Consider the following 24,975-nt stretch of genomic DNA (forward strand, 5'->3'; position numbering starts at 1 on the left):
TCATCATCAGAGGTGAAATTCATGACTGACTAGACATTAAAGAGTGTACTTACAAATATGTTTTCTGATACTATTCTGCTGTCATGTGAAATTCTTGTGGAAAAATCCATGGAATCCAGGTTATAAGTGGTAAGTAAGAGTTCTAAAATGTTTCTTCTATATGAAGCTTTGAGAAAAGTAAAATGTGAACAGATTATCATTTATTGTTTGATTTCCTTCATCTTCAGAGTGGCATAATAATGATACAAAGTTTTGTAGAAATATTTGAAACATTCACAGTTGGTACCTGTACATTCCAACAATTATAAATGGAATTTCCAGTATCAGCAATGCACAACAAATTCTTAACAGTTTTAATATAAGCATACCCTGTGGATTACAATAGATTTGAACATGCTGTTTCTAAGATGCGTTGCAACTCATCCTTTCTCACTATTTTCTCTGCAGGAATATACTGCTTCTCAGTTTAAAATTCTGTCCTTCCTTTCTGGTGCTCAATATCCAATCATTGCCAGGTTGGAACTGGTATGGTTCATCTTCAGCATTCACAGAGAACCATCCATCTGCTATACAGGCTATTATTATGGAGGTGTTGCCACTCCCAAAACATTTTTAATTCTACTGCCAGCAAACTCCCGCCCTGGGGAGGAATTCATGTAACCATTCTATCAGCATTTAGTGTACATTGCATGATCAAATATGACAGTTTGTCAGAGTGTATGTGCATCACACATCCAAGGTGGGACATGATGACCAGCTTGGTATTTCTGTAGGTGATACCACATCCATGCTGGCCAGCACACTGGCCAATGTCATTAATCCTTGAGGCGGATTTGATCCAGAGCCAACAGTCCTCCCCATGTTCCAGAAGTGGGCTCTTCAATGGGCTAGGCTATCTGGCCAGCTTCTCTGTTTCACTTATGGTTTCCTTTATGTGCGTGGTAGACAGACAGACAGACAATACATCATCAAGAAGTTCATTCTGTGATGTACTTTTGCTAGTAATAGTAGGTATTAAGAATGTATGGAAGTGAATCAGACTGGAAGTTCTAACAGTCAAATAAGTTGCCTAGCTGTGTAACCAGTCTCACAAGACACAATACATTTTGTAAATAAGGAAAGTAAACTATACTGTCTGTTGCTGCAGTAGTGCTATAGTCTCTCTCAATTTTACTTAAGTTTCAGTTCCTTTTGATAAGCTGTCACTTTTCACTGCAGTTTGCTCTACTGAATAACTTCTTTCCATCTAAACTTGAAACGGGAAAAAAGTGTGATGATGATGAAGAAGAAGGACACTTTCGTTAACTTTAGGTCATAAAATTGCCCACTAAAATCCAGAATGAGCACTCAACATGTGAATAAATATATTAAGTGTACAAAATTATTTAGGACTAAGTCCACAAAATGCTCACTTAAACTATTAATTTTGAGCCACTGAGAGAATTAATTAAATGTGACAAATACACACACTCAAAAACATGCACATTTGATCAACCAGACATTATTTTATTTTTTTCACAAGATATAAAGTACAATTCTATTGCCAAATATAAAGCTGTATTCACTGTGTTTTATTGCAGTTACCTATTAATCTGTTTGCTAAGTCATTTACCTTGGCTCCGTCTGACCCCCCCCCCCCCCCCCCCCGCCCCTCCCCCTCCTTTCCCCTGTGCACAATTTTCAGCAACAAAAATTATCTATGTGGGAAGATAACTGTATCATGTTTCCTCATCTTCTGATGGAAAAGAACACAGACTGCATCAGAACAGTAGGACTCAAGGACTCAAGTAGACCCACAATTGCCTTCAGCCTTTAAAAAAATATAATCCCTACTATATCAGATAAAAGAGCAAGACAGGTGAGATATGAATGGTAATCATCATCTGAGACCATTTACTTTCACTATGAAAGTTTGTGTCCTTTTTCCTGTTAGCAGTAAAAACAAAATTAACTGGTTTCTTATTCAGGGAAGATAGTATGTAACTGATGTGACCACATTTAATTCGCACAATTCGTTACTGGATGGCATAAAGTATGCTGAAATTTAAAATGATTTTTTCCTACACTATTTGTTTTTCCTTTTTTATTTGTGATTTTCCGTGTCCTGTAACCCCTTTCTCAATTCCTGTGGAATAATCTTAAAATTCACAATTACAGTTTAAATCATGATGTCATAAAATGACTGCAGTTAATTGTTTACAGGTAATAAAGCAAGTAACAACTCTCTTCCACTTCCACCTACAGTGACTGTAACAAGTTCCGCTAAGGCAGTTCCTGTTCGTGGAAGCAGTGGTAGTGAATCAGTATTAGACGCAGATTCCAGTAGCACAAAAAGTGGGCGACGTCCTAGTGTTGACACAGTCTCCACCTATCTTAGCCATGAGTCAAAGGATGGAGAGCTTAGAGTTTCACAGGTACTAATTTTGTGTGTGTGTGTGTGTGTGTGTGTGTGTGTGTGTGTGTGTGTGTGTGTTAGAGAGAGAGAGAAGAGCTGTTTATGTTGTATACTGAAATTTAATACAGGGTTTGACTGCAAAGTAATAAGACTGGGTCTGGTCTAAAGAATTTATTGGTCTGATCAATACATATTGTTAAAATTCTTCAAAATTGTCCCTTGGGCCTTGATACACCACTGCAAACTTGATCCTGTGCTGCAAAGGCTCCCTAGATGTCAGCTGTCACAACCCCCTTTCAGAAACTCTGTAACAGCCCACAGGATGGTGGAAACATTGTTGAAACTGTGACCTTTCAGGCTTCTCTTTAGCTCTGGGAACAGAAAAGAGCCTAATGGGTTCATACTGTGGCCTTATGGTGGCTGCAGTAAGATTCCAATTATACAATGAAGGCTTTGACGATTGGATGTTTCAGATGCTGAGAATTCTTCTAGGTTGTATGGCCGTGGTCTGTGGAACTCTTCTATCCCTGGAAGATTTCCATGGACCACAGTCATACAACCCGGAAGAATTCTCAACAAGATTCCACTTCTTATTCAGGCCTGGTAGGCAGTCACAATGAAGGCAGTATGGGCTGGAGTGTTGTCATGAGGGAGCTTCCAGCAATCGATAATCTCCAGTGGTTTCCATGTGACGGCTCTGTGCAGGCATGCAAGGATTTCCTTGGAGAAAACAGCATTGACTGTTCATACCAAGGGTACAAAATTCTTTGGTTTTCTTTCTTTTTTTTTTCATTTTGGCCACATTTTTGCACAAATCACTTGTTGACCAGCATCGAGACAGAAGTAAAGAGGTATATAGTATAAAGATAAACACAGCTATGTAGGAAAAAACGTGCGTGAATGCCTAAAGAGGAGAGGGGAAAAGGAGAAGACTGAAGAGTAAATGGGAGTAACACCTACCTGAAGATCTTCCAAAAACCTCGTTCCTTATCACACTTACCAACTTCATCCTCATCCATAATTACTTGACTTCTGAAGGCCAGACCTTCAAACCAGGATGGCTCCATCCTATGCCAGTCTCTTCATGGGCCGCATGGAGGAGGCTTTCCTGAAGATCCAACAGCTCCTTCCCCTGGCCTGGTATAGGTTTATAGATGACATCTTTGTGGTCTGGACTCATGGTGAAGAAACACTCCTTAATTTCCTCAGTAACCTCAACTCCTTTTCAAATCTGAATTTCACCTGGTCCTTCTCCAAAACCCAAGCCACCTTCCTTGTTGTCAAAGTGACAAATTATCTAATTTTGAACACTGTTATTTCAGTTTCTATTTGTGTGGTGTAAACATATTACTCATCATGTTATTCGTTCGAATTTACCATCTCACTCTGCTGCAGGGCTAGGACAAACAGCATCATATTCAGTAACTACGAACACATTCACGTCGGATTGCGTGAAGTTTATTTGTGTTACAATATGTAATACGATTGCATGCAGGTGCTGTACATTTTCTAAAGTTGATTAATGTTAATGATCAGTTATAAGAAAAAGTATGTAGGAATTGTTCGTTAGTGGACAAAAGCGTATTTATTCTTTGGCGAGCAGAAGGCAATTATCTCTAGTGATTGTTCACAGTGCGCTGACAGCTATTAGCACATAACAATAAGGGTCCTACAGTCCTGTGGTGAGTGGTGGATGCAATGTGAAAAAGAAAGAACTGAGCACACTTATTGATTGTAGTGCTAAACGCAGGGAGTCTGCTCACACCCGTTTTTTGAAAACGCTTAGTGAAGTGATGGTGCATGGAGCATGCTACAAGAAGTACATTAATGAGAGAATGATAGCAGCTAGCCTTCGTCATCCTCAGCAACCAACAGGCGTGCTATGTCGGTCGCAGGAAAAAGGTCAGTTCAAGTTCAAAGAGAGATGCTTCTTATGCGCAAAAGGGAATTCTGACGACTTTTTAACCAAGCACTTAAGACTGCCATACGACAAACGAAATTTTGATGGAGGGTACCTTATCCACAAAGTGACTTGGACTCGAAATGTTTGCTTCAAGTCAATAGCCCAAAGCTATGTTTCTTACCTGCAACATCAATTTGGATCTCGATTTGCTATTGTATTTGATGGGTATCGATGTGAGGGAGACAAATGTAGCACAAAGAGTGCTGAGAGGATTCGTAGGTCCAAAAAACATTCTTCGGTTGACGTTGTGGTTGAATCAGAGATGATGAACCAAGTCCCTCAGGACAAGTTCTTGTACAACGAACGAAACAAGATGCGTTTGATCACACTTCTTAAAAAGGAATTTCTGGAGTGTAGCGTTGAAGTGCACCAGCCACAAGAAGATGCTGACGTTATGATTGTAACATCTGTCATTTCAAGAACCAAAGATTTTGGAAGTGTTGTCATTGTAGGAGAAGATGACCTACTTGTGCTCATGAGCGGTTTGGGGCAAGGCATTGAAAACTTATTTTTCTTAAAGCCAGGAAGAGGAAATGCAGAAGACAAGTTGTTTTCCACTGCATCTTACAAGTTGGACAGTGAATATATTCTGTTCATTCACGCCTTTAGCAGATGTGATACAACATCCGCTTTTTTTGGTCAATGAAAAATTAAGTGCTGCAGTATTGTTGCGAAAAATGAACACCTAACCTCAGCGCTTTGCACGTTCAATAAACCACATGCTACCCGTGAAGAAATAATAACAGCAACAAAACAGGTTACTATTGCATTGTATAGTGGAGGTGTCAGCAGTTCCCACACACTAGACCATTTGCGGTACCAGCTATTCGCCAAGTCTGCCACAAAAAGCAAACTGAATCTTGCACGGTTGCCACCTACACTAGATGCTGCACGACATCATTGTTGTGGATTTACCAATAAGTCCAAAGTTGGATGGGAAACTGGAAACCTCCTGAGAAATGGGGCTGGAATCACAGTGACCATGGTCCAATACCTGTTATAATGAGGCAAGATCCAGCACCTGAAGCACTTCTTCACATTGTTTCATGCTCATGCAAGCTGAACTGTGGTGGAGCGTGCTCCTGCAGAAAAGCGGGTTTGAAATGTTCTTCAATTTGCAAGAAATGTATTGGGGTCAACTGTGAAAATGCGCCAATATTTTTATATGAAGACAGTGAAAAAGATGGTATGGAGGGTGTTGAGGAAACAGCTGATGAAATCAACGAACTTGCTGAGGCTGACTCGCTGTTCAAAGAAGAGGTCAATCTGGGATCAACTCTAGGTACAGACCCTGAATCCATAACTCAAGGTATTTCTGGTGACACTGAGGAACCTGGCCCATCAAAACGTTGGAAGTGATGCTCATACCTGTCTCAAGTGCGCTAATGTGCGATATTACAAGTATTATACACCCATAACTGTCAACATTTTTTAGTAACTGGCAATGCATTTTAATTGTAATAAAGCTACTTATTTTTAATGTCAACTGTGTGGCTTTTATACACAAGAATAATTACCTACCTAATTAGGTTGCCTATTGCAGCTAATAATAGTTCAGTTTCCTGAGACAATTTGTGTGTGTGTGTGTGTGTGTGTGTGTGTGTGTGTGTGTGTGTGTGTGTGTGTGTGTGTGTCTATGTCTCTTAATGATGTATTTTTATATTTATAATTGTACAAATACCAGGGATGAGGTGGCCCATAATGAACTTCAGGTAGTGATGTAAGAATCACACTAGTTGGGTGCCCAGCAGTCCTCGTGTTGCATACAGAGAAATTGAATACTTGAAAGTGAGGTGGTAAATTCCAACATATAACATGATGTATAATGTATTTATACTACACAAACAGAAACTGAAAAAAATAGTGTTCAAAAATAAAGTATCTTGCCACTATGCTCAAAATTTGAAAAATTGGTAGTTTTTGAGGCACTGTTGCGCCTTAGAAATTGGGACTAGAAAAAAAATGGCAAGAATCAAATTTGTAGAGAATTTTGTGCTCTTTAAAAAAGAAAATAGATGTTAAAGCGATAGGGGCAAACGAAACTGAGATATTTTGAAAAAACGGGAAAAAGGCCGAAATGTTCCAAGTTTTTTGACTGCAGAAAGCTTTCCCAAGTGAAATTTTGTTGGCAAAACTCTGTTTTCTAATATTTCCAACCATATGAACGAGTTGAAAAAATAAACTCTTCTACCCCACCTTTTGTAAGGTATTTCTGCAATTTAACTGGACTATTAAAGGAAAGTACAATGTTGAAATTCGCCTGACACTGTACCTAATTATAGTAGTGTTGGTGCAATATCGTGGGAAAGTTTAAGCAAGAGTGTACCGGTACCCAGAAAGCTGTATAATGTTACATTTTGTAGAAATGTTATTCTTCCTTTCTTTCATCGTTGGGAAAGGCTCACACAACAAGAGAAAAGCACTGAATTTCCATTTTTTGGGGATAAATGAAAGATAGGGAACTCAAAAATGAAAACATTAGTTATTACAGCACACACACACACACACACACACACACATTGTGTTATTTCCATTCTGAAGATGCCATTATCATAATATCAGATGCTGTAAATATTAATTTGATTCTTACTTTCATTTTGTAATTTTGAATGTAGTGCAATGTATTAATACTATCAAATCTGAAGAAAGAAAGAAAGAAAAGAAAGAGAGCCTTTGCCAATTAGAAATTTAGTCTCTTTCCTCCTTTAAGACTGTAATAAAAGTTTTTGATGTTAAAATATGCACAGACCTGATAATTTCTTAATTAATCCTTTTGAAGATGCAGTTTGCTTAATAAAGTATGTGATGTATGTCATGGGACCTTTATATGCAACCTTAATAGGTTAATTTTCTGTTATTTCATTCACCATTAGCTTTTTCTTGTTTGTTTACAGAGGGATTTGTTGGATTGCAGCGCTGGAAGTGAGGATGTATTTGAAAGTGGACACAAGACTAATGTTGCTTATAAACAAAAGAAATATCCTACAGAGAGTGGCACAATAGTCGGTGTTGACCCAGCAAGTAATGTTATATCTCAGTACGTCCGAGTAGTAGAAGATGGTTGTTGGACTGATGCTCGATGTCCCATTTGCTTGATAGGACTGGTTGACTCGGGTAGTGTGGTTGTGGCATTGACAAGATGCTGCCATCAACTTCATCTGGATTGTCTCAACTCTATGCTCACCAGGCAGATACCGGGAGGGAAGGTATTACTGGGCAGAGTGAGATATGTGCCCACTATATAGCTGTATGCTAGATATATAGTTCTCAATAAAAGTAACTATTGAAATTGCTGACTTCAGGTCTGCCTATTACACTAATAGCTGTTGTTTATAAATGCCCTAACATGTTTCAGCACTTTTTTGTTGTCATCAGTGGGTACTGTGAAAAGGAAAGGTGCTACTCACCATATAGCGGAGATTCTGAGTCGCGGATAGGCACAACAAAGAGACTGTCACAAGTAATAGCTTTCGTCTAGTAAGGCCTTCATCAGAATTAGACAGCAAACACAGTCATGCAAACGTGCTTTTGTGTGATTGTGTATGTGTGTGTGTTTGCCTTCTAATTCTGACCAAGGCCTTACTTACCAAAAGCTATTATTTGTGACAGTCTTCTTTAGTACCTATCTGTGACTCAGCATGTCCGCTATATGGTGAGTAGCATCTTTCCTTTTCACAATATTGTTACATTACATCCTAGATTTTCCATTGTTTCATCAGTGGGTATTTTTATTCAGTTATTTACAATGTAAACATTATTTATGTGATAATTATTCTAATGAAATTAGGCCCAAAACAGTTTCCCAGTTGTAATTATTACCTTGTTTTTTGCATCATTGGGTTCTGTAGGATGCTCTTTACCTCTCTGTATACTGCTTACTTGTCGTCTGCAACTAAGTGATGTTACTGTTTTCGGTTGGTGAGTTAGCATATCACTTTATCTATGAAATGAAACTTTGTCATGTAAAAATATGTTGTAACTATATTCTGTGATTAGTTACAATTAGTTTTGAAATATACAGTCTGCATTCTCATTTATAAACAACTGCTGTTTGCATAGAGGTGGATATGAAATCCAGTAATTTTTGTCTGCAAGCATGGTTTCTGTTGGAGCGTCAAAAACCAAATGATTGGTAAGAAATGAACTTTACAAGAAGACAGCCCAGAGTTAGGGCTTTTCATTTTATTTTATTAATTTTTTAATGAAATGTAGTATTTTCTTCCTTTATGTTATGACACGGAGGAGGAGGAGGAGGAGGAGTAGGAGGAGGAGGAGAAGAAGAAGAAGAAGAAGAAGAAGAAGATGCTGCACCATACATTTAAACAATATTCTGTTGATGTAGATTGTGTTACATATAAGGTTCATTCCATAAATTTGATAAAGTATTACCAGTTCCTAATGTGCAAAAAATTACCTTCACATATTTCCTAAGTACTCTTCACAAAGTTGATTCTACTGGTGTAACCTCTGAAACCACTTACTATCAGCTCCTTGGTATGTGTCCTTAGAACGGTTGAACAGTTATACTCCGTTATCGTACAGCCACTACTAGCTAATCATCATGAGAAAGCCATTTATTCAGTTAGAATGGAGAAGGGTAAAGAAGCCATATTGGGTTGGATCTGTAGTGTAACATGCACACAGAAAAGTGTGTATTTAGGGCTTCTCAAGAAATGCTAGTGAGAAATGTGAGACGGTGGTTAAGATATGATGTGTTTTCAGGAGGAGTGAAGAGCAAAATCTCCATTCAACAGTCCTGATTGTTTTCCAGTTTCCATAAATTAATTGAGATGAATGCCAAGCTAGTTTCCTTTCCCATCCTTGTCCAACGAGAGTTTGTTTTCTGTCTTTAATGACCACAACACCAGACTGATAAATCTGCACAAACATGCAGTCAAATCTTCATAAGACTTCAGGGATTGACAACTTGACTGAAATGTTCAAAAATTTAAAATTGTGCACTTCACAAAATGGAAAAATGTACATTCTATGACAGCAATTTCAGTGAGTTACTGGTGGAATCTGTCAAATAATACAAAGATTCTGGTGAAACGATTTGCGGGGATATGAAATGGAATGCTCATATAGGTTCAGTCATTGACAAAGCAGTTGGCAGACTTGAGTAATGTGGAACTATAAGGAGAAAAGGCATATTAGTGTCAAAATACTTATGCAACATATCCTAGAATATTGTTCAGATGTGTGGGGCCCATACCAAACAGAGCTAACAGCAAATATTGAACATATAAAAAGAAGGGTACCATGAATTGTCACAGGTTTGTTAGATTTGTGGGGGAGCATCATAGAAATACTGCAAAACCTGAACTTGCAGAAACTTGGGAATAGCCTTCAACTATGTTATGAAAACCTAATTATATAATTTAAAGAACCTTATTAATTGGGGAATTTAGACACCTACATATCAGTCTCTTAGGGACACTATTACACTAATTACAGTACACACAGAGGCATTTAAGCAGACATTCTTCCCTTTGACATAAGTGAATAAAATGGAGAGAAATCTCTAATATGAGGTGCAGTGGAAAGTACCCTCTGACATGCAGAGAATGGAGGTAGATTTTGACGTTAAAATCTGACCTATCTTCCTTTCTTCAAGAAATGCTTGACTTTTGGATGTCCTCTAAGAGGGTTATTCTAACTTTATTTTAAGATGATTTGGTTGATTAGTCTGGCTTGTTTTGAATGTTCTGAATGTGTGAATAGGTGCGTTGTGTATACTCTTTGATCATTTTCTGAACACGAAGATATTTTGAAACTTCCTTGCACAATCAAACTGTGCGCTGGACCTTCCCTCAAACCCAGGACCTCTAACTTTCACACGCAAGTGCTCTACCATCTAAGTTACCCAAGCACGACTCACAACCTACCCTCGTAGATTTACTTTCGCCAGTACCTCATCTCCTACAATCCAAACTTCACAGAATAAAGAGATGAGGCACTGACGGAAACAAAGATGAGAGTGCAGGTTGTGAGTCTTGTTTGAGAAGCACTTGGTTGGTAGAGCACAGGCCTGCAAAAGGCAAAAGTCCACAGGTTTGAGTCAAGTTCTAGCTGCCAGGAAGTTTCATATCAGTGCACACTCTGCTGCAGTGAGAAAAATTCATTCTGGAAACAAGATTTCTTTTATACAACAGATGCTGAAAACATGAACTAACTTTCGTCATAAAGACTAGTTGTTTCCTGTGTAAATTCAATGAGCCACTAAGGCAGGCCACACTAGCAAAAGAGTCCCCAGAGTATTAGGTAAGAAATGGTACAGCTGTCATGAACCATAAGTTTGGTTTGAACACCATAGTGCTCTACTTCTCGTGCTTCTATTGTATTCATCTGATCTTTGAACTGAATTACCCAGCCACTTATAGGAGGACCTACAGTTACACATGGATTAAAAACCACAGTGCAACTTGGTATTTTTCACTTTAACAAACATTATCAGAGGGAAAGAAGTGATAAGTGACAGATAAAAATCCTAGGGATCAAACCAGAGAACTTTTCACTGTAGTCCAACACTTAACCACTAGGTCACTAATCCAAATCATTATTTCTTGAAATATCATAATTCTGTGAATGCAGAAGAAATGAGCAGTACTCAGTCCTCCTAACAACTTTCAAAGTATCCTTCAAACACAGTGTAGAACTTGGAATGTGAGCCTATCAGAGAGATACATCAGTGTTTGATCTATCTTGACAGTGTGGTAACTTAGTGTTGGATGGTGATCCAGTGGTGACAAGCAAAACTTTGGTCCAATTGCCCAATTGCACCAACTCGCATTTAGCAGTTGCTGTGGTGATATATAATACAAACTTGAAAGGCAAAACTGAAATGAAAGATTTATAGTAAGACAGCTTCTGATTGTAATCTTTTACAGAATTGCCTACTCTGTTGTAAGTTTCATGTTTCATCAAAATCGGTCATCTTGGTGGCAGAGGAACAGCAGTTTACAGTTAAAGTGATTTTGTGTTCTGTTGCAGTGTAGAAGCAACTGAGCTCTTGTACTACCTCATTGATAGGGACTGGAAAATTCGGCAAAATTTGCATCTATTTGTGACAAAATTCACATTTTTTTTCTGCACTAATATAAAAAGTTGTCATGCTACTTTGGTGAAGACGAACAAAGCCATTGTTCTTTGAAATTTACTGTTAAAAAGTGCCGATTGGGAACTTTTTGACTGCGTTGTTTGCTTCTACAAAAAACTTCAACCTCTTTTTGTTCCGAAGTGACCTTTGTTTTCTTGGTTTGGCAGTATTTAAGCTTTCAGGAATGATTGTTCTGTTGAAGAGCAGCAGCATTTTCCCCACCAGTTACCTGAACGTGTTGTCAAATTAAGAAGTTCTGGACATTACTTGTCTTTTCTTGCCCAGTTCGATGATTATAAAATCTGCAGTCTATTAATTTCTAATTTTCTTGGGCATTCATAGCTGTGCAACCTATACTTGACTACGCTACAAATTGAACTGACTAGGTATTCTGCATAGAAGTAGAGCCGAACATGTGGTAATTGTATTTTTTTGTTTGGGGAAGGATTTCGCTGCAGTCGAAAATGTTACAGATTTTATTTTCCAGTCACTACAGCACAGAGTGTGGGTATCATTGGCTATAGTGGCAGATAGCCACAAGTGTAGACAAACTAGAATTTTGACAGCCAGACGGGAGGGCAAAGGTGCTGGGAAACAAGCCCCACCTCCCTTTAGCAGGGCAGGAGTCTACAGCAGGACTGACACATTGTTACAGATGTCGTCAAGCTCATCTGGTTTTGTAAGGATGATAATCAAAATCTGTGATAGACCAGTATTAATTGCTTCAATTTTTCCAAAATAAGAAAAGGAAACCACAAGGCCTTCGGGGACAGCTATGTGCAATTTGCCTGTTGAGGTTAGGTAGCAGTGTATTGTTAACGATGTAGTTCAGGCCCGACCTGTAGCAGTATTTGATGCGACCACAGTTCAAAACATCTGTCACCTAATTTACCACATTAAAAGTTCCCACATTATGTAATCTTTTGAGCTTTGACTAACAAGCAAACATACACGTTTCTTTGTTGTAAAATGCTAGGTGCCATGGCTGAGTACTACTGCGTTGCATTACGTGATATGTATCTTCAATAGACCATTCAACCATCCACAGTTGGCACGGCACTAGATCATTGTGCCCATTGATACATTGTTGTGTTCATACACTTTTTATTTTGCAAACAGGTTCTACACCATTAGCTTCCCTAATTGGGCTTCACTAGATGATGCACAGTATCAGTAACTGGAAATTAGTTACATTTTCGATATTTATACGCCGAAAATAAAGCTATTTCAAACTATCTCTGATAAAATAGGTCATATGGATACAAATCACAATAAAATACTGTCTACTAAATAATTTTATGCTTTTGCATTTTGAGGCATAATTTGCATTTATTTCCCATTTATCACAAAATGTGAATTTTTCTGGTCCCTGCTCATTGAAAACAATATGTAGAAATGTTTTGATCTGTGAAAGGAAGGAAAGTAAGTCTAGGTTTAAGTGGGTTCCATCATGAAAGTGATTACTACTAATAGAACACATTTGGTAAAGTGCACAGTTTTGCAGCCCCACCCTCAATTCTTTTGCCACACATTCCTTGCTCATTAAATTTCTGAAGTAAATCCGTGGTCCAATGAATTGATATATTTTCATGAAACTTGGTACAGCATAAGGACACAGTTATAAAAGTCGTGTTCTGATATGCCATATCAAATAATGCCTTAGTAAAACAAGCAGAATTCTTCTTTCTTGCCTACGTAGTAGATATTTAGTCCTGTTTGTTGTGAAATTTTCCCAAAATGTGGCATCCATGGAAAGTCTGTGGAAAATTTTTGAAGAAAGCTGATGGTAGAAATGTTAAAGTCTAACACATTTTTTTTTCTCTTAATTAATCTTCAACATATTTTCAAGGCAACATCACATAAATTCAAATTTCAGATGCAAAAACCCCTTTCACAAACTCTCTCTCTCTCTCTCTCTCTCTCTCTCTCTCTCTCTCTCTCTCTCTCTCTCTCTCTCTCTCTCTTGTCCTTGCAAAGTGTTATTCTAACAATGTTTGTAGCCAAGTACTATGAGTTGTGTGTTTTGTGCTGCATATGAACATGTTGCTTCATTGCATTTGCAGAATCTCTTCATCCAGTGTCCTGTATGTATGACAATATATGGTGAGAAATTTGGAAACCAACCAGAAGGCAGCATGGACTGGACAGTTTTGAATTATTCTCTGCCTGGACACCAAGGAGTTAGAACTATACAGATAACATATAAGTAAGTATTTTATCATATTGAGTACTTTTATGTGCTAGGCAGGTGATACCAAACTCAAAAATTGAAAGCTACAGACTGCAACATGTAGATAAAGTGAAAATGCTTGGTGACAGCCTATTATGTAAAGTTTCAATCAAAGAAGTAGATAATTGATCACCTCTCACGTATGAGCATGAAATTCAGGAAAGAAGAGGAATCCTTGAAAATTTAGCAAAGACTGGAAAAGGAAGAAGTCTCTCTGAATGCAAAGCAGGGAAGTACTAATGCCTTTAAGAAGTATACCATTACATGCATGCCATCATTTTTTCCTATAAAAGGAAGGTTCATTTGCATACTTTTTTTCCCTGCTCCCTGTTCCTGCAGCACAGAACAGCATATTTATACCAATGTGTACCCACTTTGCTTTTAAGTTTGAAAAAATTTTTGTATTCTGAATATTATTACAAATTGAGAGAGTGTCAAATAATTCACTGGAGTGACACGCAAGAGCCATGTTCCAGAACTAGATGTGATCATCCAGATCTGGTGTTGCCACAATTTTCGCAAAATAACTTTAGAACACAGTAAGTGTAACTCCTCCATCAACAAGGCTATTGATTCATTTCCCCGTGCTCATGGTACTGAGCTGTAAGTCATATGCAATCACCTCACTGGTAACAGGTTCTCAAAACCTACAAGAGGCCAAATACCAGCCTCCTGGACTTAAGAAATTTAGCTATTTTTTCCCTCTATTCTTGTTGAAAAGGGATATGACATATATTAAATTTGAAATTTAAGTGTGAAGTGAAGTGAGTTTGTGTCATTCCCATGAATTTTAAGCCATTGGCAATCCTGTACTTTTAATATTAAATCATTCTTATGTTGACATAGAGTTTTAATGCAGAGAGGAATGTCAGCGGTGAAACTTGGGTTTCTCCCAGTGCATAAAGTGTCCAAACAACTTATGGGAATGCAAACAGGTGACGTCTTCCATAACTGCCAGTATTTGAACAGATGAACACCTTTTATTTTCCAGCCACAAATGCAATGACAGAGTGCTGTGCAAGGAAATTTAAATCCTTGGCAGACAGGGCTATGCCTACTGAGCAACATAATATGGCACATGCAGGAAGACAACACATGCATCATAAACAACCAATGCCACCACACAACAAAAGCTTACCAGTGTGAGAAGTCATCGATAGTGATTATTAATTGCCAGTGGGTGAGCAAATACAAGGCATGTTAAAATAGTAAGTGTACTGTGGATGTAATGGGTTGGGATCTTTTGTTTTTTGAGGGTTGTCAACACTGAGTTGTAGACGGGGATCCCATGACCAGAGCAAGCTTTGCAGGAACACGATAGTACGTAAACTCACATCATAGTGTCCAATTGTGTGAAAAATATCAGTAAGAAATCCCACCAACTGCGAGCCATGTGCTGTGATATGCTTCCTTCTTGCGGAAGGAATGATACTTATCGAAATTTTTTTTTTTTATGAATCGTAATGGTTCACAGCCAATGTTATGAACAGAATGAGTACATTTAATTGCTATAGGGAATTTAGTGGAAGCAGAACAAATATTCACAGTGAAAGATGAATTGGAGACCTACTATTTTGACTGATGAGTTGGTGCAAAAAAAATCAAGGAAACTGTTTGTGAAGACCGCCGATTGACAGTGGATGAAATTTCTGCGATGTTTCAACAACTCTCCAGAATTCTTTTATACAAGACAGAAACTCTGGGATACTAGAAACTGTACGCAAGATGGGTCCCAAAATAACTGACAGAGCAGTGCAAGAAAAATTTAGGGTAGTAGTCCTGTGTGTTTCTTGAGTGACTTGAATTGGAAGGTGGGGATTTTCTAAACTCTGTTTTGATTAGAAATGAAACATTACACAACTGAAACAAAGAGACAGTCACCACAGTGGCATCACACCAATTCCCCATTTGCCAAAAAACTCAAAACCACAATATTAGGCTAAAAAATCAGTGTTTTGGAACTGAAAAGGCATCATTTTGTCAAATTTCTGCCTCGGGGGGAGACTGCCAAAGCTCAACAATTTTGTCAGACTCTAAAAAAACTCAAAATGGGAATTCAGAACAAAAGGAGGGGAATGCTGATGAAAGGAGTGTGCTTTGTTGCATGACAGCGCAACCTTAGCCTTGAAGGTGCTCTTTGAATCATGTGGTTGGGATGCTTTGAACCACCCTCCACTTGGTGCCTTCAGATTATTCTCTTTTAATCTCCCTGAAGGTGTGCATCAGTTATGGAATTAACTTATTGGCTGATGAGAAGTGCAGAAAGAGGTTCTGAAGTGGGGGAAAGAGCTGGCAGGAGAGTTCTTCAAAAAGGACATAAAGAAGTTTGTGCTGCAGCACACCACATGCATTGAACAGCATGGTGATTATTAGAGAAATGGTCAACAGTGTATCAACAATATCCTCTTTTTTTCCAAATATGCTTGTAAAAGAAACAAAAATCTAATACACTTACTTTCTGAACGTGGCTTGTAGCATTAATTTTGGCTCTTTATTTTACCAGGGAAACTTCTCTCTCTATTTAAAAGGTGAAATGACAGGCTGTTCTCGTCAAAATATTGACAGTCGCCAAAGGCGTCAGCCAGCTGCATCCAGAATAAGTTGTTTGAACCTCTTACACTGCAGGAGAAACTCAACAAGTGACCTTATAAATAGAGGAGGAGGTTTTTGGCTGAATTCTGCTTGGAATCGTACTCTTTCCTTGGTCAGACAACATAGGCACAAAGATGATGCTACTTGCCCAACAGTTGGTAGTTAATGTCCAGTATCAATAACTTCTGACATTGGTCATCTTTGGTTATGTGGTGGTGCTAGTGGTTTATGATGCATGTATTGTCTTTCCACATATTCATATTATGGTTTGTTGTATCCGTAATTGGAGAAACAACAAATAACGATTGGCGTGAGTTCCAAATTCTGTTTATTGCCAACAGTTCCACAATACCAACACAACTTGGTGCTCGATCAAGAGCAGCGACTGGGCTGCAGAGTCCAAGTCCGGTATGGTAAACAGTCGTAGCACAGTGTAGCATCGTTCCTGGGTGAGACGTTGACGTAGCAAGTTTGTAGCCCAACACGAGACTGCCAGGTGTGGCGGCATATGCGGCTATATAGAGTGAGTGGCGGAGGAATATGCCCGCCGTAACAGAGTCCGCTTGTCGTGTCCTGTTATGATTGGCGGCGCGGCCTCACGTAACTCTCTCTCGGGAGGACACTGGCCGAGGTTGCCATGACAGTGCGGAGGCACTCAGTGAGTGAGGCCCGTGCCTGCACTGTACAGCTGTGCAGAGCTGCGCATAAGCGGGGCATGCCGGCCGTTGGTTGTATGACGTAAAGAACCCGGCCACGCAGCTGCAGGCGCCACGGTGTGGGCATTGACTATACCACATGGTTCATGGTCATTGTAGCCTGACCGATTGAGTGTTTAAATTTTCTTCTTCAGCACTCTCTTTAGCACTTGTGGCTTGAAAACAACTAGGTGTTCACCTGCCGAGATATCAGCACTTTTAAATGGCATCATCTGGGTGCATTTTTGGCTTTTTGGAAGCCTGTTGATTTATATATTTTCTCTTGGACTACAACTAAATATAAAATTTGGTGAGCTCAGTTCTTGTTTTATATAGCACTAGAATCATATGGAAAATTGGTATTACTGACTTAGCAATTCTGCTCATTAGGAATGGACAGCTTTCAGTCAGCATTTCAATATAGAGACGAGTTTTTCTCCTAATAATCTCTTACTGATTTATAAGCGTTTATAAAAACTTTACCTAATAAGAGTAAAATCATGTAAATTAATATAAAATGGTCAAATTATATACTTAGCAAGAAATGGCTTACTTCCAACAGAATTTAGAAACATGTCATTTTTAAAAAAGTTATGAATTTATAATGCTGAAAGTGATTTACACAAGGTGGTGGTGTTACAACTTCCAATATATCATCATCTGCTTTGATGCTATAAGATTTTTATATGCAGTAAACTGTCAAAGATATTACGTAAGCTGAATTTAGTTTGCATTCAAAACCTCCTTGTCTTAAAAAAATAAAAAATAAATGGATGTAGAAGGAATCCTGAATCTTTAGAAGGCGAACTGATTATTTGATTTATGCTGCCTGCAAAAGTCTAAAGAGGAACAAATGAGTAGATAGAATTTTTTTTACTAAGAACTTCATGTCTATGAAGTGAATTTATGCAGTTAAAAGTAATACTTCCAAAATACTTAATGAGTCCTGTACACAACTTTAAAAAAAGACAACTAAGCAATTGTAGACACATTGAATGTTATATCTGATGCATTCTGCACTTGGTATTCGGCAAAGCTCCAATCTTTTCTTTTTTTTCCAATTCAGTATAGCTTCTGGAATCCAGGGCCCAGAGCACCCAAACCCAGGACGACCATACTATGCTGTTGGATTTCCAAGAATATGCTATCTTCCTGATTGCGAGAAAGGGAGGAAAGTGCTGAAACTGTTGTCAGTTGCATTTGAACGGAGACTTATATTTACAATAGGGCGATCAGTTACTACCGGCAGGGAAGATGTGGTAACATGGAATGAGATACATCATAAGACTGAGCCAGGATTATCAAATATGGGACATGGTTATCCAGATCCAGGGTATCTGGACAACTGTTTAAGAGAACTGGCTGCTCATGGAGTTACAGATGAGAGTTTGTATCAAGAACTGTAAAATATTATGTTCCTGTAATGTGTTCTCTGTCTGATGTAAATACAACAGTGCATTGTGTGCTCTGCGATCATTTTTTCACTCGTCTCATTTAAAATTTTATGCAAATATCTAAGTGCCAAATTGCGTGTTAATATGTATAATAGGTTGGACATCGAGTAAAAGATTTTTATATATTTAAAATCATTTCATTTAATGAAATGAGAAATACTGTTTCCTTTAAATTCTCAAAGTTGTGGTAGTAGCTCTGTCTCACAATTTTTGAAGCATTGTTTAATGGAGGACACACTTTAAACAAATCCACTTTTTGTTTGTGGAAGTAATGTGCTTATTGTGTTTTTGAAACAAAGTTAAGTATTTGTTATACCTTATGATATTTGCTGTGGCTTTCAGAGCTGCTGATAGCTTCAACAGATGGTTATAAGATCTTTCATAATTCTGAAGTATAAGTGGATGTATCTTAAGACTTACATAGAACTGAGATTAAGACAGTACTATAGAAGAAGTGTGCAATATGAAGTAGAAACAAAATAAAAAATATTTATTTAAAAGTTAATGGAGAAGCTGCAGAAAGATGGAACAGTGTTTATTTGGCAAATAAGGACTTCTCTTAATTAGATTCCTGAAAACTTACATAGGGTCTGTGAAGCACACCTCTCTGTCTGTGTAACAAGTAAACTGCCAGAACACTTTTTTTGATGATGCTTTTAATTGTCTATGCAGTAAGATTCTTAAGAGTTTTGTATGAGCATCAAAAGACAGATTGTAACATTTCCTCTTCATATTTCCAGTCTTTCTTCTCTATTACTATTGTAATATTTTCTTCAATAGCTATGAAGTCCCTGACTATCATGGAGCCAGATGTATGTTACTAAAAGTTTGGCTTGTGAATGGAGCTTCAAAATATGCCTAAGAGTAACAGTTGTGATTGAGAAAATGAATGAAATACTGGTGTAGAGGTTCTCAAGTTAACTAGCTGTCAGTGTTGTAGGATGTTGTTCCATTTAGTAAATGAAGTAAGTAGGCACATTGTTTGGTCAAAAATTGTCATAAGTCATATACATTATAAGCACGAAGCAAAAATATATTTGTGCGCCACTTTCTTACCGCTTGACCTTATATTATCTTGTGGTACACTAAACTTGAAACCAGTATTGTTTCCTATTTTTCTGCAAATCATAAAATACGTTATTTACAAAAATATTTTAAATCGTTTAATTCCATTCCAAATCAGACCCCTCTTCTGAGTAGTGGGCTATTGTTCAGACAACCAATGGTTAATTAGAAAAAAATTAAAGTTGATTATGATTATGTCTTTTATGTAACTCTCAGGGCAGTGTGAATACTTTTCAGTTAAACCTTCTCATCATTACACTGCTTCAGTGCTTAGGTGAGATTTAGAATTACAGGTTCATCAGTATTGTTACTGTCACTCTGTTCAAACTTAATTCATGGCACCTATATAAAAAGAAATGGAAAAAAAGTGTCTATCGGAAGTTCTCAAACCTTGAAGCTTGTTGTCTTTAGTTTCATCACAAATAGTATTAATGCAGTTCAAATTATTCTGTGGCAGCTGTCTGTGTATGTACATTGTTTGTATTTTGTGTTGTACAGTATTATGGGATATAGTTTCCTTTTGTAATATTCATTTCCATAAATGATAATGTTCAAATTAGATATCTGAAGGATCAGATTATAGGAATGACAAATTAAAAAAAAAAATCTTTATCTTTAAATATTTACTGCTCTCATGATATGAATGTAATAGTGTCACAAAAAAAGACAAAGAAAATAACCATTCATCTCTGAAATAGATATTGAATTTGATTTACAGCTTATCCTCCCTTGCAACTGTCCTGTTGTAACAAATTAAAAATAATGAACAAAAAACTAAAAATGTTAGTGTGAAACATGTAGCCTATGGTTTCAGTTTCCCCCCTTGTATCTGTGATATTTATGCAGGTAATTAAACTACTGTGCTGATCATTCAAATAAGTTTATATAAGTGTTTTGTGGCCTTTATATTGCAATGAATAATAGTATTATGCCTGCAGACTACCTCATTAATCCTTTGTAAGCATTTTACTAGTTCATATTACTTGTGTAATATATAGTGTGTGCGTCTGCATTAAAAACAAACATGTATCCTGTGAAGGTTTGTGTGTGTGTGTTTGCACTTTTTTAAAAAAATAAGATTCTATGTATCAGTGTATTACTATATATTTACCTAAGTTTTCTGTGACATTTATGGTTGCAGAATGAGATTAATGGAGAATTGCCATATATTTTGAGATGTACAAATTTTATTGTGAAATAGAAAGCAAAATTAGATACAAAAATTTACACTAAAATTATCATGCTGTTGTGTAGAATTTATATTTTATTGAATATAATAAATTGTTTACATTTTATATTTCATATTCATTGGTTGAACTGATGTTATTTCACTAATGATTATTCACAGTTCTCTGTATTCTGGATAAACAGTCAGCTGGAGCTCATTTCATTTTTGTCTAGTGACATACTCTTTCTTTACTGCACATTTTCTAGGCTAAGGAAATCTAAACCAAAACTTTTTTCAATATTTCATACAGGAGCGAAACAGCTTTTTACTATCAACTAAAACAGGAACAGTTTGTCGGCAGCTTACTGACTCAAGATTAACGGTTGCTTGTCTTGCTTTTATAACTTTTGAAAACTTATTTATTACAAAAAAAACATGAATGTAAGTAATATTTGCGATTATTGGAGGAATGGGAACTTTGTTTTAAAAACTGAATCTGGTGATATGTATGATGCAGGAATGGATGTGGAAGTGACAATGGAATAGCCAACATTCAGGTACTAAAACTGTAGTTAATAATGTTGTCATTGTTAGTTCAAAAATAATGGCTAAATGCTTAAGTATTTACTGGGTACCATTTGAAAAAAATATAGATGAAGGCAACTAGAAAGTTCAAGCTGGAAATGGGAGAGTAATTTGTTGGAGAGGTGAGAACATAAATTAAGAATAGGTGGATGATTTGAGTCAAATATGTGTCAGTTTCCTTATCTGGAATTATAAAGCAGTGTTGTTTTAAGGGGGGAAATAACAGACCCAGGTGCTAAAACCAATGTTCCTGATGTTCCACAGTATGTGTAGCAACAGAACAACAGGTATTGTTGGAGTAGATATTTTGCCTAGGCCTGTTGATTCTATCTTGATAGCAAGTAGACAAAACTTGCAAGTCAAATAATTGATCATAATCTGCTCTCATAGTTTACTTTTCCATCCATTTTGTGTGTGTAACCAGTAATATGGATGGGATGTACTACTTTTTCAGGATGTATGTGTAAGCAATCATGAAAAACAGTTTTATAGGATTGGACAAAAATATAAAACGACTTTTTTGGATGGCAGAAGGATATCTAATAGCTTCAACAAGTTTTTTTTTCTGTAATATTATTGCATTTCAGGATATGACTGAAGGAGTGATGCCATCAGTATAGCACCTGATTACCAGATTCTAGTGGAGTATGGTACTGAGATACCTTATTCATGGTTTTGCTTGTGTCAGGCTATACTGTTGAGAAAATTGACAAGTCTTTGGAAGTAAATTTTTTCTAAGACCATTGACTATGATGAAGGAATATTTTTGATGGTAACAACACATCAATCTTACATTGTTTTTGAAGAAATATAGTGGAAGGTTCTGGCAGAATATAAATAATTTAGGAATAAAGGAGGCCATTCATGAAACACCGAACAGCAGAAGTTTTGAGTTGTTGAAAAGCACACGCAAAATAGAAACAAATCTTGCTAAGCCCCTACATAGTGCTGGCTGGAAGCCCAATGGAGGAAGGGGAAACTGTTAGGTGGAGGGTATAGGGACAGTAGGTTAACACAGATTGAGACAAGAAGTGAAGGATGTGTATATAGGCAATTCAAAGCTGGTGGCTGAGAGAAGGATCAAGATAGCTGGAAAGCAGCCATTGAAATAGAGCATGTTGTGCTCAGTTGCATGTTGTATCATTGAGTGGCCAACTTGGTGTTTGGCCACAGTTTCACAGTGGCTATTTGTTCTGGTGCACAACTGTTTAGTTGTCATACTTACGTAAAAAGCTATGCAGTGACTGTAGCAGAGTTGGTATATGACATGGCTGCTTTTGCCTCTGATGTAGGGTAAGTCTGTAACCAGACTGGAATAGGAAGTACTGGGTGGGTATTGCACCTGAGTCTCCCACTATCGGTGGGAGTGGGAAAGATCTTGGGCAGCATGTCCTTCATTTCGAGGCTATATAGGTACTCAGAGCCCTGGTGAAGGATATTGTTCAGTTGTTCCAGTCCAAAGTGATATTGGGGAGGGAGGGGGGGGGGGGGTTATGCTCTTTTGTAGCTGGTTCTTGTGGATGGTGGGAGAATTGAGGTTGTGAGAGAGCATATGGCACAGAAAATCTGTTGTGTACTGGGTTTAGGGGTTAGTGCCTGTCAGTAAACACCTTAGTGAGACATTCAGCATATTGAGTGGACAAAGGAGTTCTCATCGCTGCAGATATATTGTCCATCAGTGGCTGGGCTGTATGGGAGTTACCTTTTGGTGTAGAAAGGGTGACAGCTGTTGAAATGCAGGCACTGTTAGTGGTTAGTCTGTTTAATATGGACAGAGGGCTGGAGGAAGCCAGCAGAAAGGCAATGATGAATGTTCAGGTATGTGACACATTGGGTTGAGGAGGACTGGGTGATGCAGATGGCAAAGGAGGTGTTGAGGTTGTGAAGGAATAAGGGTAGGGTGTCTTGGCCCAGAGGCCAGATCAAGAGGATCATCATTGAACCTGAACCAGACAAGTAGTTTGAGGTTTTGGGAGGCTAGGAAGGTTTACTCTGTATGCCCTCTAAAGAGGTTGGCATAGAAGCATGCCATGTGTATGTCCATGGCTGTGCTGCAGATTTGTTTATACACGGTGATTCTTATTAACATTTAAAAACCTCTGAGGTGGAGTTGATAGACGAGTTATGTTCAAAAAATTCTGTAACTTTCGTCATTTCCGCCAATGGTGTGTTGGAGCAAACTGTGGTTGGCATCCATGCACATGCCTGTGTCTAATGTTTAACTGCCTGAAGTTTAATTGTTGGATGTATGTGAGTTATTGTTCAGCACTATTGAAAAGAACATTGTGTCGCACAGTTTGCGAATTTTGATATTTCAGAAAAAGACCTTTGGCTTGCAATCTGTGAAAAGCTTTTGGAATACACAGATGAGAATGAAATGTTCCTTAGAAGAATCATAACTAGTGGTGAGACATAGGTCTGTGGTTATGAGACCAAGGTTCTGTCTTCACAATGGATCGGGAAAGGTTCTTCAGATCAAATGTCAAAGCCATGCTGGTAGTTTTCTTTAACTTTGAAGGATAAATTCATTATGAATTCATGCCAGTGACAAAATGTTAATTGGTGGTACTGTCAGAATGTGTTGCAATACCTGCAAGAAAATGTGAGAAGGAAACAGCCTGAAATGTGGCAAGACAATTCATGGCTCTTGCATCACGATAACACACCTGCACTTTTGTCCCCGTTTGTGTGACTATTGCACAGAAAATGAAATCACTGTGCTTGCTGCCTCATCCTCTGTACTCTCCATCCCTGGCCCCTACGGGCTTTTTTTAATTTCCATAGTCGAAAGAGAAGATTTGCAATGATAGATGAGATAAAAGAAAATTCACAGATGACACTTAGCACGATCCAGCAAGAGGCCTACCAAGACTGCTTGAGAATATGGAATGGCATTGGGAGCAGTGTATCAATTGTGGAGGAGAGAATTTTGAAGCAGACAATGCACACTTAGTAAAAGGTAAGTGCAGAAAAATTTTATGGACAAAGTCCCAGAATGTTTTGAACAGATCTCGTAAGACACATGCGGAAATATCCCAAAAGTGGATGACAAATGTTGAATGTGTGACTTCACAATATGACATACTTCGTCGCATGTGCAGCAGTTAGCCCATTGGTTTGTTGCACCTGATACAGCCGCAACCTAACTCAAGTATTCACGTTGGCAAATAGCTCATGGGACTCAGATTTCGAGTCATGCATCTAACAAGCAGTTTTTTTTCCCATTGCATGGGGCAATTATATGTTTACATTGAGGCATTAATTTATTTACAGACTTTGCAGTCTCTACTGGTTTATTGCAAAAGTACAGTACAACAGAAACCTACCATACTGCATCACAAGTAAATGAGTATAAGCTTCCAAATTGCATCATTACCAGTAAATAGACCTATGTTTTCTTTACCACATAATGTCTGTAAAGAAAAAATGACTAGGAAAAGGAAACAGACGCAAAATAAGAACACCCTTTGCTTGGTTACAGTGAGGAAAATAGTTTTGTAACTTGCTACATTTACAACAGATCACATTTACAAAAGGTTTTTGAAATTTGCACCATCTGTTTGAATGTAACTATTGCTTTCCATTATCACCCCTTCATGCACATATTTTGGAATACCCTCCATATTTTGATTGTAATGTCACATGTTCAACATTTGTCATCAACTTTTGGGCTGTTTCCTGAAATTTGTGGCCCCATGTGTCTTATATTAAATTATTTGAATTAGCACC

At 37.8% G+C, this 24,975-nt stretch overlaps 1 protein-coding gene across 1 annotated transcript in view; it reads left to right on the forward strand.

The window, feature by feature from the left end:
- The window catches only part of LOC126336029 (protein deltex), a 41,959-nt gene extending 21,164 nt beyond the window's left edge, over positions 1-20,795 (forward strand). Inside the window, exons 5-8 of the mRNA XM_049999512.1 lie at positions 2,203-2,414; positions 7,253-7,564; positions 13,521-13,663; positions 18,041-20,795. Coding sequence (XP_049855469.1) covers positions 2,203-2,414; positions 7,253-7,564; positions 13,521-13,663; positions 18,041-18,380 — 1,007 coding nt within the window. The 3' untranslated portion in view covers positions 18,381-20,795. The remainder of the gene's footprint in view (positions 1-2,202; positions 2,415-7,252; positions 7,565-13,520; positions 13,664-18,040) is intronic.
- The last annotated feature ends 4,180 nt before the right edge of the window (positions 20,796-24,975 follow it).

This window comes from Schistocerca gregaria, chromosome 1 (assembly GCF_023897955.1).
Source record: "Schistocerca gregaria isolate iqSchGreg1 chromosome 1, iqSchGreg1.2, whole genome shotgun sequence".
Taxonomy (NCBI): domain Eukaryota; kingdom Metazoa; phylum Arthropoda; class Insecta; order Orthoptera; family Acrididae; genus Schistocerca; species Schistocerca gregaria.